This window comes from Theobroma cacao, chromosome 8 (genome assembly GCF_000208745.1).
Source record: "Theobroma cacao cultivar B97-61/B2 chromosome 8, Criollo_cocoa_genome_V2, whole genome shotgun sequence".
Classification (NCBI taxonomy): domain Eukaryota; kingdom Viridiplantae; phylum Streptophyta; class Magnoliopsida; order Malvales; family Malvaceae; genus Theobroma; species Theobroma cacao.
In genome coordinates, this window is record NC_030857.1 from 16667557 (window position 1) to 16679616 (window position 12060).

The following is a 12060-nucleotide window of genomic DNA, read 5'->3' on the forward strand; positions in this document are numbered from 1 at the left end:
AATTGTGAAAATTGTAACTAAATCTACATATTTAGTTATTTTATATTATTTTATTTTAACTAATGTAAGTTATTTATCTAAATTTGATTTTAAGTATGAATTTTTTTCGATTTTTTTTATAGAAAGAAAATTCAAACTTAATTTTTGTAAAAAGGATAAATTAATTTACAAACTCTATAATGAAATAATCAAGTAAGAAAATATTAATATATATTTTTATCACCATAAATTTTTTATATTTAAATATTTGACTTATTAATAAACATATCAATAATCTACTTAAAGATTTATATTTTTTAAAATATTTTTCAATTTAATCCCTCAACATCTCAATTTTGTTCAATTTAATATTTGTACTATAAATTTTTGTTCTGTTTAGTCCCTATGACGTAGTAAAATTTTTTTAAAAAAATTTTTTTGATTTGTCACGTGGTGCTGACATGTTAGCATGTCAATGCCACATCAACACTGCCACGTCATCGTACAGTGCCACATGACACGCCACGTTATCAGCTCAACGACACATCATAAAAAAAGTAACACGTCAACAATAACATCATTACTGATATCATCAATGACACCATCTTTCATCGACAAAATTGAATTTCGTTAGAAAAAAAGATTAAATTGACGTAATTCTCAAAATTAAAAAACTAAATTGCTTCAATTTTGAATACAAAAACTAAATTGAACAACATTAAAAAATACAAAAATTGAATATCTTTTAACCATTTGATATTTAAGGTTACTCGAGTTCAAGTAATTTTGAATTCATATTGTTAATTTTTTAAAAATCAAATCAAATTGAATTGAGTTACTTTTCCAGATTAGACTAGACGTGTATTTTGAATTTTGCTCAGCTTTATCAACTCTATTTTCCACATTATTAATATAAACTTAAAAGTAAATTTTTAAATAAAAATTTATAGTTTGTGATTATATTTTTAGGAGGGATTATTATCAGCATAATAATAATAATAATAATAATACTAATCATAAAACTTTCGATATAGTTAATATTTTAACAAATCAACTATTAAATATTAAAGAATTATTCGTAATAATCATCATATACGTAAAATTAAAAATCAATTTAAAATTTATATCACGTCGATCAAGACCATTATCTTTTTTAATGTTTGAATTATGAAAAAAAATTATAATAATTATCCTTGCGCTGTTACATTATTCACAAATGAAAACAAAGCATAATATAAAGGTCTAGAAACTATACCTTAAAAAATATGAAATATCCATGGGTTGCACCATTAGAGATTTATGATGATGACCACAAGGTGTACATTGCATGCAACTGCCCTAAGTGGTTCGACTTCAAAGCCATTTTGTAGAGCTCCCTCAGCTTTCCACCATCTCCAGACTTGTTACCTGTCTCAGAAGAAGAACAAGTTTTGTTGGAATTTACAGACACATTCACAGCCAGCATTTTCTTCAAAACCGTCTGCAACTGACTCCAAAATCTTGCATGCAATTCAGGGTAGTCTGTTGTAAACAAATTCGAGAATGCTTCCGATACATGGCGTCCTTCGAGTAGACGGGACAGTGCAGATTCCAGCATCTACAAAAGGAAAGGTATTTATCAGCATGCTTTTGCATAAAAATGTATAAAAAGAAAGAAAAAAAAAACACAAGAAAGAAAATGGTGAGCTAGCGAGAATGATTTATCCGTTGGCAACACAACCAGCATGACAGATATTGCCAATTCATACCAAAACGTTTGTGGAATAAATAGATCAACCCAAGTTTCATCGAATGGAAAACAAAAATTTGCAGATATAGTTCTCATCATGATTGTGAACCACAACAGGCTATCTTATGTTCTTTTAAGTAAAAGAAATTGCAAGACAAGCCAATGGTCTTTCCAGACCGAAAAGAGATGCCGTTACTACTGTTTCTTTTGCCCTCACTCAATGGGCCTTTGGTGATCTAACCTTAACTTAAGGCTAGACTAGCTTCTTATAGAAGGTTTTGTGCAACGAGCAGAATAAATGTGCTTGATAACAAGAACTCTGATATAAGCAACACTGCAAGCTATCAAAGTAGCAAGAGCTCATATCTCCCTCCCTTTTCAAACAACAAATAGTCATGATAAGGAACATAAAACAGATTGCCTTGGATTATAGAAGACAGTGCTGGCACACACAGCTACACTGCAAATGTAAGGTAATTTTGTGCTCCATGCAATCAAATAGAATTTCATTCATTGTCATCAATCCTAAAACATATGTATTGGACATCACAACCTCTAAACCCCAACCCACATCAACTTCATATAACATGAAATTCAGTCAATCAGTTTCATAGAAGCTCAACGTTGGAGGAACACAAATTCTTTCTGGTGAAAATATCATAAAAAGTCCTATTTGAATTTGCCACTTATATACACAGAAAGATAAGATCGTATTTTAATTGTTACAAGCAAGATACCAAATTCTTTTTCATGCCTTTTCACACATTAAATATTTCCAAATAAGCAAAGCAACAGAGCACTGTATAGAAAAGTTTGTCCATATAATAAAAGCTTGAGTGAAAAAGTCTGAAGCAAACTACTAATATTCAACAGACAGTATAGTAAATAAAACCACATAACATACCATGTTTGATTGGAAAGAGCTTGAAAGGCTTAACGAAAGCGAGGATTTCTCAATAAGAATAGTCAAGTACATGCTGGGATGTGTCTGAGGGCCGTAAAAGTCAATTGCCTTTTGCCAATTTCTATCAGCCAAGGAAGCAAATTGCTTGACCCTCTGGTGAACGCTTTTCTCACCCTTAGGCAAGCCACTTTTCTTATGATCTGGCACAAAAAATTTCAAGCAGCAATCTCTTTGGTAACAAGCAAGCTGAAAATAAGTGTAAGCAGCCTCCTGCTTACGTAATTCACCCAGTAATTCATACACTGACAATGCCTCCATAATGGCCTCATTGGCTGTTATCTCATGCTTTCTCAGCTTTTTCCTAGCTCTTCTGTCACGTGGGTAGGATATATCTTCAAGAGCTCCATTTTCATAAACCTCAGCAGTTATATCTTCTCTCGCTAATAGCATTCCAAGCCTCAGATATGTATGAGCAAACTGTGTACAGACTTCATTCTTCAAGCTGTTTGACACAGAGTACACCTCTTCCATTATAGCATTCATTTCTGACTTCGCCGCCCCATAGTATCTGAGTGATTCACTGTACTCCAGTTTTGCAGTTTCCAAAGCCTGTTTATATGCATTAAGGAAAACCTCATGCAGTTTCAGACCTTCCATCTTTGTCACCATCTCTTCAGCTAATGCTCGTCTTCCATGACCCAAATTACAGTATATTAATATAATATTGGTGTAGTCCCAAGCTTCTCTGAATGCATTTATTGCATCTGCAAATGCAAGTTCAGCTTTGTTTAACTCTTTCAGCTCAAGCCTGTTTCGTCCTAGTTCATTACAAACCCATCCTTTCTTTTTTAACACAGACTGTAGATCTGCTGAACCAGAAGGAAGTTCACCCAAAGCCTTTATTGCTTCTTCATAACAGCTCAAGGCAGATAAGAGATTGTGTTCTGCATCTGCTACTAAAGTATTCCTAAGGTACTTGAATATGCCACCATCTTTCAATTTGGGAGTTTCTTTTAAAGAAATTTCAGTTTCGATGGCCACTTTGGACTTTTTGCCATGCACTTCAAAGGAAGCCTCCGCTGGTTCAGAATTAGTAGTTGCCAATGAATTTACTCCAGGCTCATCTTTAATAGTATTAGAAACTCTTATTATATTGTCACCATCTCCATTGTGCCAGAACTGTCCACTATCAGGACTCTGTCTATTCTTTACATATCTCTTGCCATGTTTTCTGCTGTAAGTTACCGCATGTGTATCTCCACCACTGCTGCTTGCACTATTACCACTGCTAGCCCTATCACTTTGGCAGCTACAATTCACCAAGGAACATGAAGTACAGTTCTGATTATACTGGCCCAGCTTCCTCTTGAGCCTTTGCACTTCCTTCACGACTTCAGATGACATTTTCAACTCTCTGGTAGAAGTTTTTCTCTCTGCTTGTGTAGAGATCTCTTTACCCTTAATTATATGGAACTCAACATACACATCTCCAACTAGCGTCCATGCATTTGCCCAAAACAGATACGTGGATGAAAATTGCTCAACAATATAACAGTTGTCAGCAGAGTTGGATTTCACTTCTTTCACATCACCAGTAAAAGAATTTTTCTTTTCATCTTGGTCACTGAACTTTGTATGGGATGGTGAGCATTTAACTATTGAGGAAATAAATCTTGAATCTTCAAGTTGCCGAGGCATAGACCCATAAACAGAGCAAGCTAATTCTACTATCTTCAAAGCTTGATGCAATTGACCATCCTCCTTGTATGCTTGTCCAAGTGCCAAATAAGATTCCCCAAGGAGAAGAACAAGTTTCCACAACTTGTGGTCCAGTTTGGAGGTTGGCAGCCATTCCCGAATATCACAAACTTCAATGCAATCAGCATCACCACATGCACAAACAGAAAAATTCATAGATGAAGGTAGCTGGTCATGGTTGACCAACTGTGGTTCAGAGGTTTGCAGTTGGCGCATCCATCTGAGAGACTTGATAGCTTGAGAAACATGGTGCACGGCTGCTAGCTTAGAGGAGATTGGATCAGTAACAGGTTGAACTACATCATCAGATGTTGAAGACATGTTATATACCATGAAGTTTTCATCACCATGAAACCTTGGCACGACACTTTCTTCATCCCCTAATTCTGTGTCAGTCAATGTTATCAATTTCCTGGGGGCAGATAGATTTGTTTCCAAAGTCATCTTTGCAGAAGCTTCAGATGCTAGATCATGAAAATCTGTTCCATCTTCCGTTAATTTGTTATCAGCAACCAGAGAGAAGTCATGTACAGCAGATTCAGAAAAACCATTAAAAGGTTCTGCAGATTCTTCACCACCATCAGTAACCGTAACCTCACACTCTATTGGAAGATATTCAGGCATTAGATCCAATTCTTCGTCATAATTCAAAATAAGCCTGGCAAATTGTTCATGGGCAAATGCACGTACAACCTATTTATGATAATATTGATAATGAGTATCCATGTTTTCCTATCATAAATGACCAATAAAATAGAAATATTTTAAAGATCTAATATTTGAGAAAACACAAATATAGAAAGCATGATACCAGATGATCTGGCTCATCCAGGAAATCCAAGCATTTTTTGAAAAACTTTGCACACTTGGCTCTGTTATTAGTTGCCTGCACCAATGAAATCTACGTAGTTAGCAGATCATTACAGGATGCGGGTTAATTTACTGATGAAAAAGTTATATGTTTTCCACACCATTGAAAGTGAAAGCCTATGAGCAATGCGGTAGAGGAGAGTTCCAAGTGAAAATAAAGAATCACTTCTCCCTCTGTGTACTAGAGAAGGCAAGGAGCTTGAGCTATCATCACAATCACTAGAAGAATGGTTCTTGGAAACGACAGACAGATCAAAAAGTTGAATTACATCTTCACCGGCACTTTTATATAGCTGAAAACACAAAGGATGAACAAAGTTCACTATGTCAATTTTTTAAGAGACGCACAATAAATAGTTTTTTTTAAAAAAGAAAAGATAATGATACCCAATAAGCACCAGGATCCTGCTTGCAGTTCTCTTGAAGGAACCTCAAAACAGAAAGGCCATTTTGCTGAACAACGTGGGGATGAAAAGCAGGAGTTCCATCCTCAGCAACGCCTTTTAATAAAAATATATCATCTGTTTTTAGAAGCTCATAACCCTGGACAACACCATTTTGATGATAACAGATGGCCAACTCAGGCACACTTGCCATGACATTGTCAAGCCAAGCTTCAAGCCATGTTAATGGTGTAACCTGTCAATGTTCATAGATTAAAAATAAAATCATGCACCAAAAATAATAATGCAATCAAATTCCAGTTACTGGCGACAACCTGTCGTGTTACATCCCACAAGTGCAAGCTCACAGCAGCATACTTTTCGTTACTGAACAGAAGCAAGTCACTACCAAGGAGCATGCGGAAATTGTGAAACTGCCAATATAACACTCTTAAGAATCCATTATTGCCAACTCTTCTATGCTTTTCCGACTCTTGCACAGAGCATCTGGGCTTTTCACCAACATGAGTGGCCTTTTTGATAGGATCATGGCTCTTGTTCCTCTTACCCTTCTTACTTCTCCAAAAGAAACCATCCTGTTTAACCTGTGAGTACTCTGAACAGTGGTCGAACCCTTCTTTTCGAGCAATATCATCAGTCTCTGCCACAAAATGCGATGTCCCTCCCCCAGGAAGGACAGATGAATCTGATTGCCTCTCCTGTGATACTTGATGAGTTGGTGGACAATCACAGGCCTCCACTCTAACTGAATGCATAGCAAAATTCAGAAACAAAGATTGATCTGTACATTTTGGTTGATTGCTATGTCTTCTAACCAATTTCTCTCCCTCTTCAACATCAGGCCTGCAGTATGGCAAAACCCCATTGTATCAAACGTCTAACAGAATGGGAGAAAAAACTATACAAATATACAAACCCTGTATTCAGAACAAGAGTTTGTCCAACACGGTGAACCGCAATTGATAGTCGAGCCTTAGAATATGGTATTTTAAATATTTGCTTTAGAATATCAGCTGGAGCAATCACATCAATCTCATCTCCATATTCCACCAAACCAGACACAGCAAGTGCCTCACATTTCCTACTAAGATTAGATGCAACAGCACCATCCTCCCATATTATATCTGCCCAAAAATAACACTAAAATCAGACCAGAAGTCACAGACATTTCAAATTCAAGACAAAGAAATGCACTAGATCAAGCGAAAACAGTTTGAAATTGAAAAATGAACCACAACATTTTAAGTTCAAGAAAAATGAAAAGCGGAAAAGGGAGCCATAATGACATTTCAAATTCAGGAAAGAAGAAAAGCAAGAAAGGATTTAATATGTTTCCTTCTTTCTCACTCTCACTCACACACATCATTTTATCGTTATTTGCATAGTCGTTACTAATATCAAACACTGGATCTATCATAAAATTATTTCTGAAAACTAGAACAGGGGCTACATGCTTAATATAGGTTTCAAATATCAGATAGTCTTGATTGATAGCACAGCCTAAAATAGCATGAGTTAACTTGCATAATCATATACCCTATTCAATCTAATTCATTTAAAATATTCTAATCAGAATTACAATAATAATAATGGCCCTTCTATTTCTTGAGCACCATAAATTTGTCATTGAATATTAAACTCACAAACAATTGACACTAGAAAAAGAAACAAAGAAAAAGTAAAGCCTAGTAACACGGCATTCCCTCTATTCTCTTATTACAAACAAATCCAAGTTTCTGTCCTGTCAATAAGCTGCTACCATTGTTACAGTCTCTTTAATTGTTTAAGTAAAACTAAATTCAATTGGGGTTATTAAATCTTATCAGCTAATAAAAGAATATAGTTCTTATTAGTCTCAACTTGCCACGTTATTTAAATGTTAAGACCACAAGAAGCAAGGAAGACCAATTTCAACAACCACAAAGTAAATAAGATGCCATTTTGTCTTTAGCTTTTTTAGCTTTTAAGCCTATTGAACTCTTTGACACCAAGAACTACAAATAAAACTAGGTGCCTTCAATAATCTCATCTCACCTTTCAGCAACCTCTTGCCTATCAAATCATAGCTAGAATGACCTCAAAACAGCTGTAAGTTAAAGAACTCTACCATCTATAATTTAGTTAATTAATTCAACTAAAATAGTTATTTATATATAAAAAGTTTCTGTTCAGATTTGTTAAGTGTATGTAATGTATGTACATGTGTGTGTGTGTGTGTGTGTGTGTAATTTATCAATTCACTTTTGTCAAAAACTTGACTAAATTAACCAAACAGATTGACTGCACACCCACATCTCTTCGTGCCTTCAAGAAGCCAATAACTGTAAGTTGCCTTTCATGTCAAGCACTATTAAACTAGTTTTGTTCATCACTAGAATCAAGACAATTTTTAATTAGGCACTAGTTAACAATCTTATCCTATCCACTAGCTTTGGATGTACAAGTGCTAAAACCCAACAGCAACAAACACAAGGCACAGATGAGCTAGTTATTGAGACCTGCCCTATCCATTCTTCAACAAACACATCAGGGCACCTATCCCCTCATTAAACTTGAACCTAGAAGCCTCCATTTTTTCCTAGTGACACTTTTGGTTTCTTTGTGGTCAGCCCACTTACATGCAACAAGACATCCTATATTATAAATCCTAAACCTCATTATCTTTAAACATAGACAATTGAGAAAGTCATCACACAAGCAATGTTCAAGACGTAGCACCTTAAGGCAAACCAATGCGGCTACCACCATCATTCTCCTTCAAAGTATACTGACAATAAAGTTTACACCAATCTAAAATGCTAAAAATTTACTTGGGATGATTGGTTAAAGGAAAATTTGGAACACTTTGGCTCAAGTACCAATCAGATTGAAAATTCCTATTCAAGGCCCAGCACATTTTACAAGAATGCAACAACTCAGGGCCAATGCTTCAGGTATTCAGCAATAGAGAAAATAGGGGAAGATAGTGATGAAATCAAAAGCTGCACAAAACCAATACAACAAAAATAGAAAGACTTGGCGGTGTGCATTTGGTTAATTTGGTTAAGAAATTCTCTTAACTGAATTAACCAAAGTGACCAATTATTTTAATCAAATTAACCGATTAACCAAATTAGAACCATTAGTTTGGTTAAAAATTGAATTAATCAAAATTTTTTGGGTCATGGGCCTTACTACACTCAAACCCAATTTTCAAGCCCAATTTTCTTAGTTTAATTTTTTTTCTATGCTACTTACATCATAAATAAAATTAAATTATGAAATTTTAACAACATCATAAGCCTACTAATGCTAAAATGTTCCAACAAACATGGTTAACACATTAAAATGTTCCAACAAACATAATGAAAATACACTAAAATGTTCCAACAAAGTTATGCAAGAAAATATTAAATTGTTCCAAGTTTCAACTTCAAACAACTGCAAATATTAAAAGGTTCCAACAACAACAATTCGACAAGGAAATAACTTCTAATATATATGTTTAATGGCTTATCCATAGGATGATATAGAATCATAATTCATTGATACTTAATTAAAAAGTACATATTGACTAAATCTATAACTCTTTTACATTTTTCTCAAGACATTTAAATAAAAAAATTTATCAAATATTTCGATTACATGATCAATGTAATAGGATTACAGCTACTTGTTGTTACAGGCTAATTATAGAAAGAATATATCAAAATTTTTATAAATTAAACATAATAAGAAGTTTATAGATTACAGCTTGTACTTACGGGCTAATTGTAGAAAGATTACATTAAAATTTTGATAAATTAAACATGATAAGAATTTTATTCCCTAATTGAGAATTTTACTTTGATGCTTAATTAATTATAAAGGCTAAATTACAGCAACTTAAACAAAACAAGTTGTCTTAGCTCAGTTGGTTGAGTGCTTGGCTTTTGATTAAGTGGTTGCGGGTTTGATTCCCATTGACTACACTTTTAGTCTTCATTTATAGATCGGTTAATTCAGTAAACTGAAAAAAAAAATTCAAAATCGAAACCGACCGAATTAACCAAACCGTTTTAACCTAAATTTTCAGTTAATTCAACTTTACTCAAATTATGCTCACCCCTAGAAAGACAGTCACTTATTAGTCTCCAAATTTATGCAGGAGCATTCTAGAATTCATCTAATAGTTATTAGTTAGTAATTATGTTCTTATTTTATTAAGTGCTCATGCGACTAGCATGTGATCTTATAGTGAGTTTGAATGGCTAGGATTAGATAGGGTTTGTGTGCATCCAAGGCTAAAACTAAAAGCTAGTGTAACCTTAGTCTAAATAGTACTTTAGACACCTTAGACAACCATATTATATTGGACTATTTCTGTTAGGGGTTCTACAACCCTAAAACCTAGTTATTCTGTTTCTTAATTCGATTTTACATCAATTTGAGCCTTTGTTCTGGTTTTCTTTCAAAGTTTTGGTTCTTTCTATTGTTTCTACTTCTGCTCTACATCACAAATCCAAACTAGCCTTTCAATAAGCAACTGGAATGATCCAAACAACTTCAAAAAAGATTGGATGGACCAAAAATCTATGAAGGGTAGAAAACCATGTGCCTCTACTAAATTGAAAAGCTTAAAATTGTCTCCATTGTTGAAAAGATCATCCAATCCTAACTTAGAGAGTGCAACACATTTTCCCAAATTCATTAAAAAGTTCTATGAATATAGATCCATCCTCAAGTGAACAAATTTATTGTTACCATAGAAGTAGAGTTTCTAACCATTCTAGCTTCACTCATGTCAAATTTCAAGAAAACTCTAATAGCATAAGGAGTTAACCAGAATTCTAATATCCTACACTATGTATCAGCTTCCCACTTAAAATGCAACTTTGCATTTTGCATTTTCCGTCCCGATTTTCAGGTGACATTGATAGCCCTACTACCTTGTGCAAGCCTCATACCTTGGATTACGCTAACTAGAAAGTTATTTTCTAGATAATATCAAGGAATACTACCACCTAAGAACTGACACTTTAAAAGTAGTTTTGATGGAACGTGACAATGCGATTGGTGCAATAGGACACTCCCATAGTGACCTAGAGGAGTTAATGGTTCAAGCACAAAAACAATCAATCCAAAAAGTAAGTTCACTGCTGGAATGCGTTCTACACTCAACAGTAAACAAGTTTTTCCTTAACTAAATAAGGCAATGTTTTTTCTCAATTTGAATACTTTTTTGTCTAAACAGTCAGAGGAACAGCCAAATGAATTGAACTTTAAATCGCAAACCTTTTTAATCCCACCAATTTATGTGTTCATCAAATCATTACATGGTTCTAAATTCGAGTAAACATGCCATCATTTTTTAATCTATTATAAGTTAAAAATCATAGCTAAAGGAAATGTACAATAAATGCTTACACATTGTAATCTAGCATGTCTCAAAGACTGAAAAAAAATAGAAAACTGAAAAGATAAAAAACCTCCAGTAGCCTTGGACTGTACGGCCCCAATGGGAAGCACTTTTTCAGGCAAATTAGTGACGAGCGGCGGCCTGTTTAAGTCAGTCTCCGTCGGCAGCATCCGATATCTCGGCGCACATACTCTGTAACCAAAACAAAAAACAGTCAAACACAAAAAAGAAAGTAAAAAATAAATAAAAAAGAAAAAGACGAGCGATTTTACGTTTGGCGGGAAGAGGGAACGAGAGCTGAGTTGAAAGCATGGAAGGATTTATCAGTCGGAACGGGGATCGAACCGCAGAGAAAACCAACGGGCTTTGGTTTTACGATTTCCATTTTGCCTACGCATTGTAGCTCTCCCGAACCTTCTATTGACGGCGTCGCTGCCGCCGCTCCTCCTCCTCCTGATTTCTCCATCAGAAGGACTGCCGTTTCCGAATTCTTTCAAGGATTTTTTTCCAAGTTCTAGCTTTTGGATTTTGTTTCCTAACCGGTTTTCTCTTATAAACGGCTTTCTCATTTGCTTCCAGAGTTGTCTGGAATGAAGTTTATAAAACAAATTAAAATTGTTGAGCTTTTAATCTTTTATAGAGAGGGTAGTGTTTGGGTACAGGCTTTCCTTTTTCTTCCTCATGGATAAGATAGGTATTTAGTACAAAATTTAATAAAAAATAAAAATTTATTTTTATTTTTTTGAATGGTTTAAAAATATTTCCAAGGATTATCATATAAAAAATTAAAAAATTAATTAAGGTCCAACCTTAATTAATTGGGAAGGAAACACAATGTTTTTAACTCTCTGTGTTTGCCATATTGAATATTCTGGTGTAATATTATCAGTGAATCTTCCTGAACTTATTCTATGAGTTCGCTTTTATGCCTTAGTAATCTCTTTGACTTTTTTCTATTTCCCTAGTTCACCATAAATAAACTCAATTTGATCAAGCCCATGAGTCGTTAGAACAAATTATTCAAATCCAACTTGTCTAC

General features: G+C 34.4%; 1 protein-coding gene across 1 annotated transcript; it reads right to left on the reverse strand.

Moving 5' to 3' along the window:
* On the reverse strand, nucleotides 1100-11605 carry LOC18592954. The gene is made up of 9 exons (XM_007019931.2): nucleotides 11294-11605; nucleotides 11092-11213; nucleotides 6561-6768; nucleotides 5959-6487; nucleotides 5628-5879; nucleotides 5342-5533; nucleotides 5182-5256; nucleotides 2613-5063; nucleotides 1100-1576 (listed from the first exon to the last, which is right to left on the reverse strand). The coding sequence occupies exons 1-9, from the start codon at nucleotides 11485-11487 to the stop codon at nucleotides 1277-1279; spliced, it is 4323 nt and encodes a 1440-aa protein (XP_007019993.2). The 5' UTR covers nucleotides 11488-11605; the 3' UTR covers nucleotides 1100-1276.

What these genes read in the sequence shown, in the direction of transcription:
- LOC18592954 (XM_007019931.2), bottom strand. Translation starts at nt 11,487, where the DNA reads ATGGAGAAATCAGGAGGAGGAGGAGCGGCGGCAGCGACGCCGTCAATA. An exon ending in ACTCTTGTTCTGAATACAGG is followed by an intron (nt 6,488 to 6,560) that starts GTTTGTATATTT and finishes GCCATACTGCAG; the next exon opens with GCCTGATGTTGAAGAGGGAG. An exon ending in TGTGGGATGTAACACGACAG is followed by an intron (nt 5,880 to 5,958) that starts GTTGTCGCCAGT and finishes GAACATTGACAG; the next exon opens with GTTACACCATTAACATGGCT.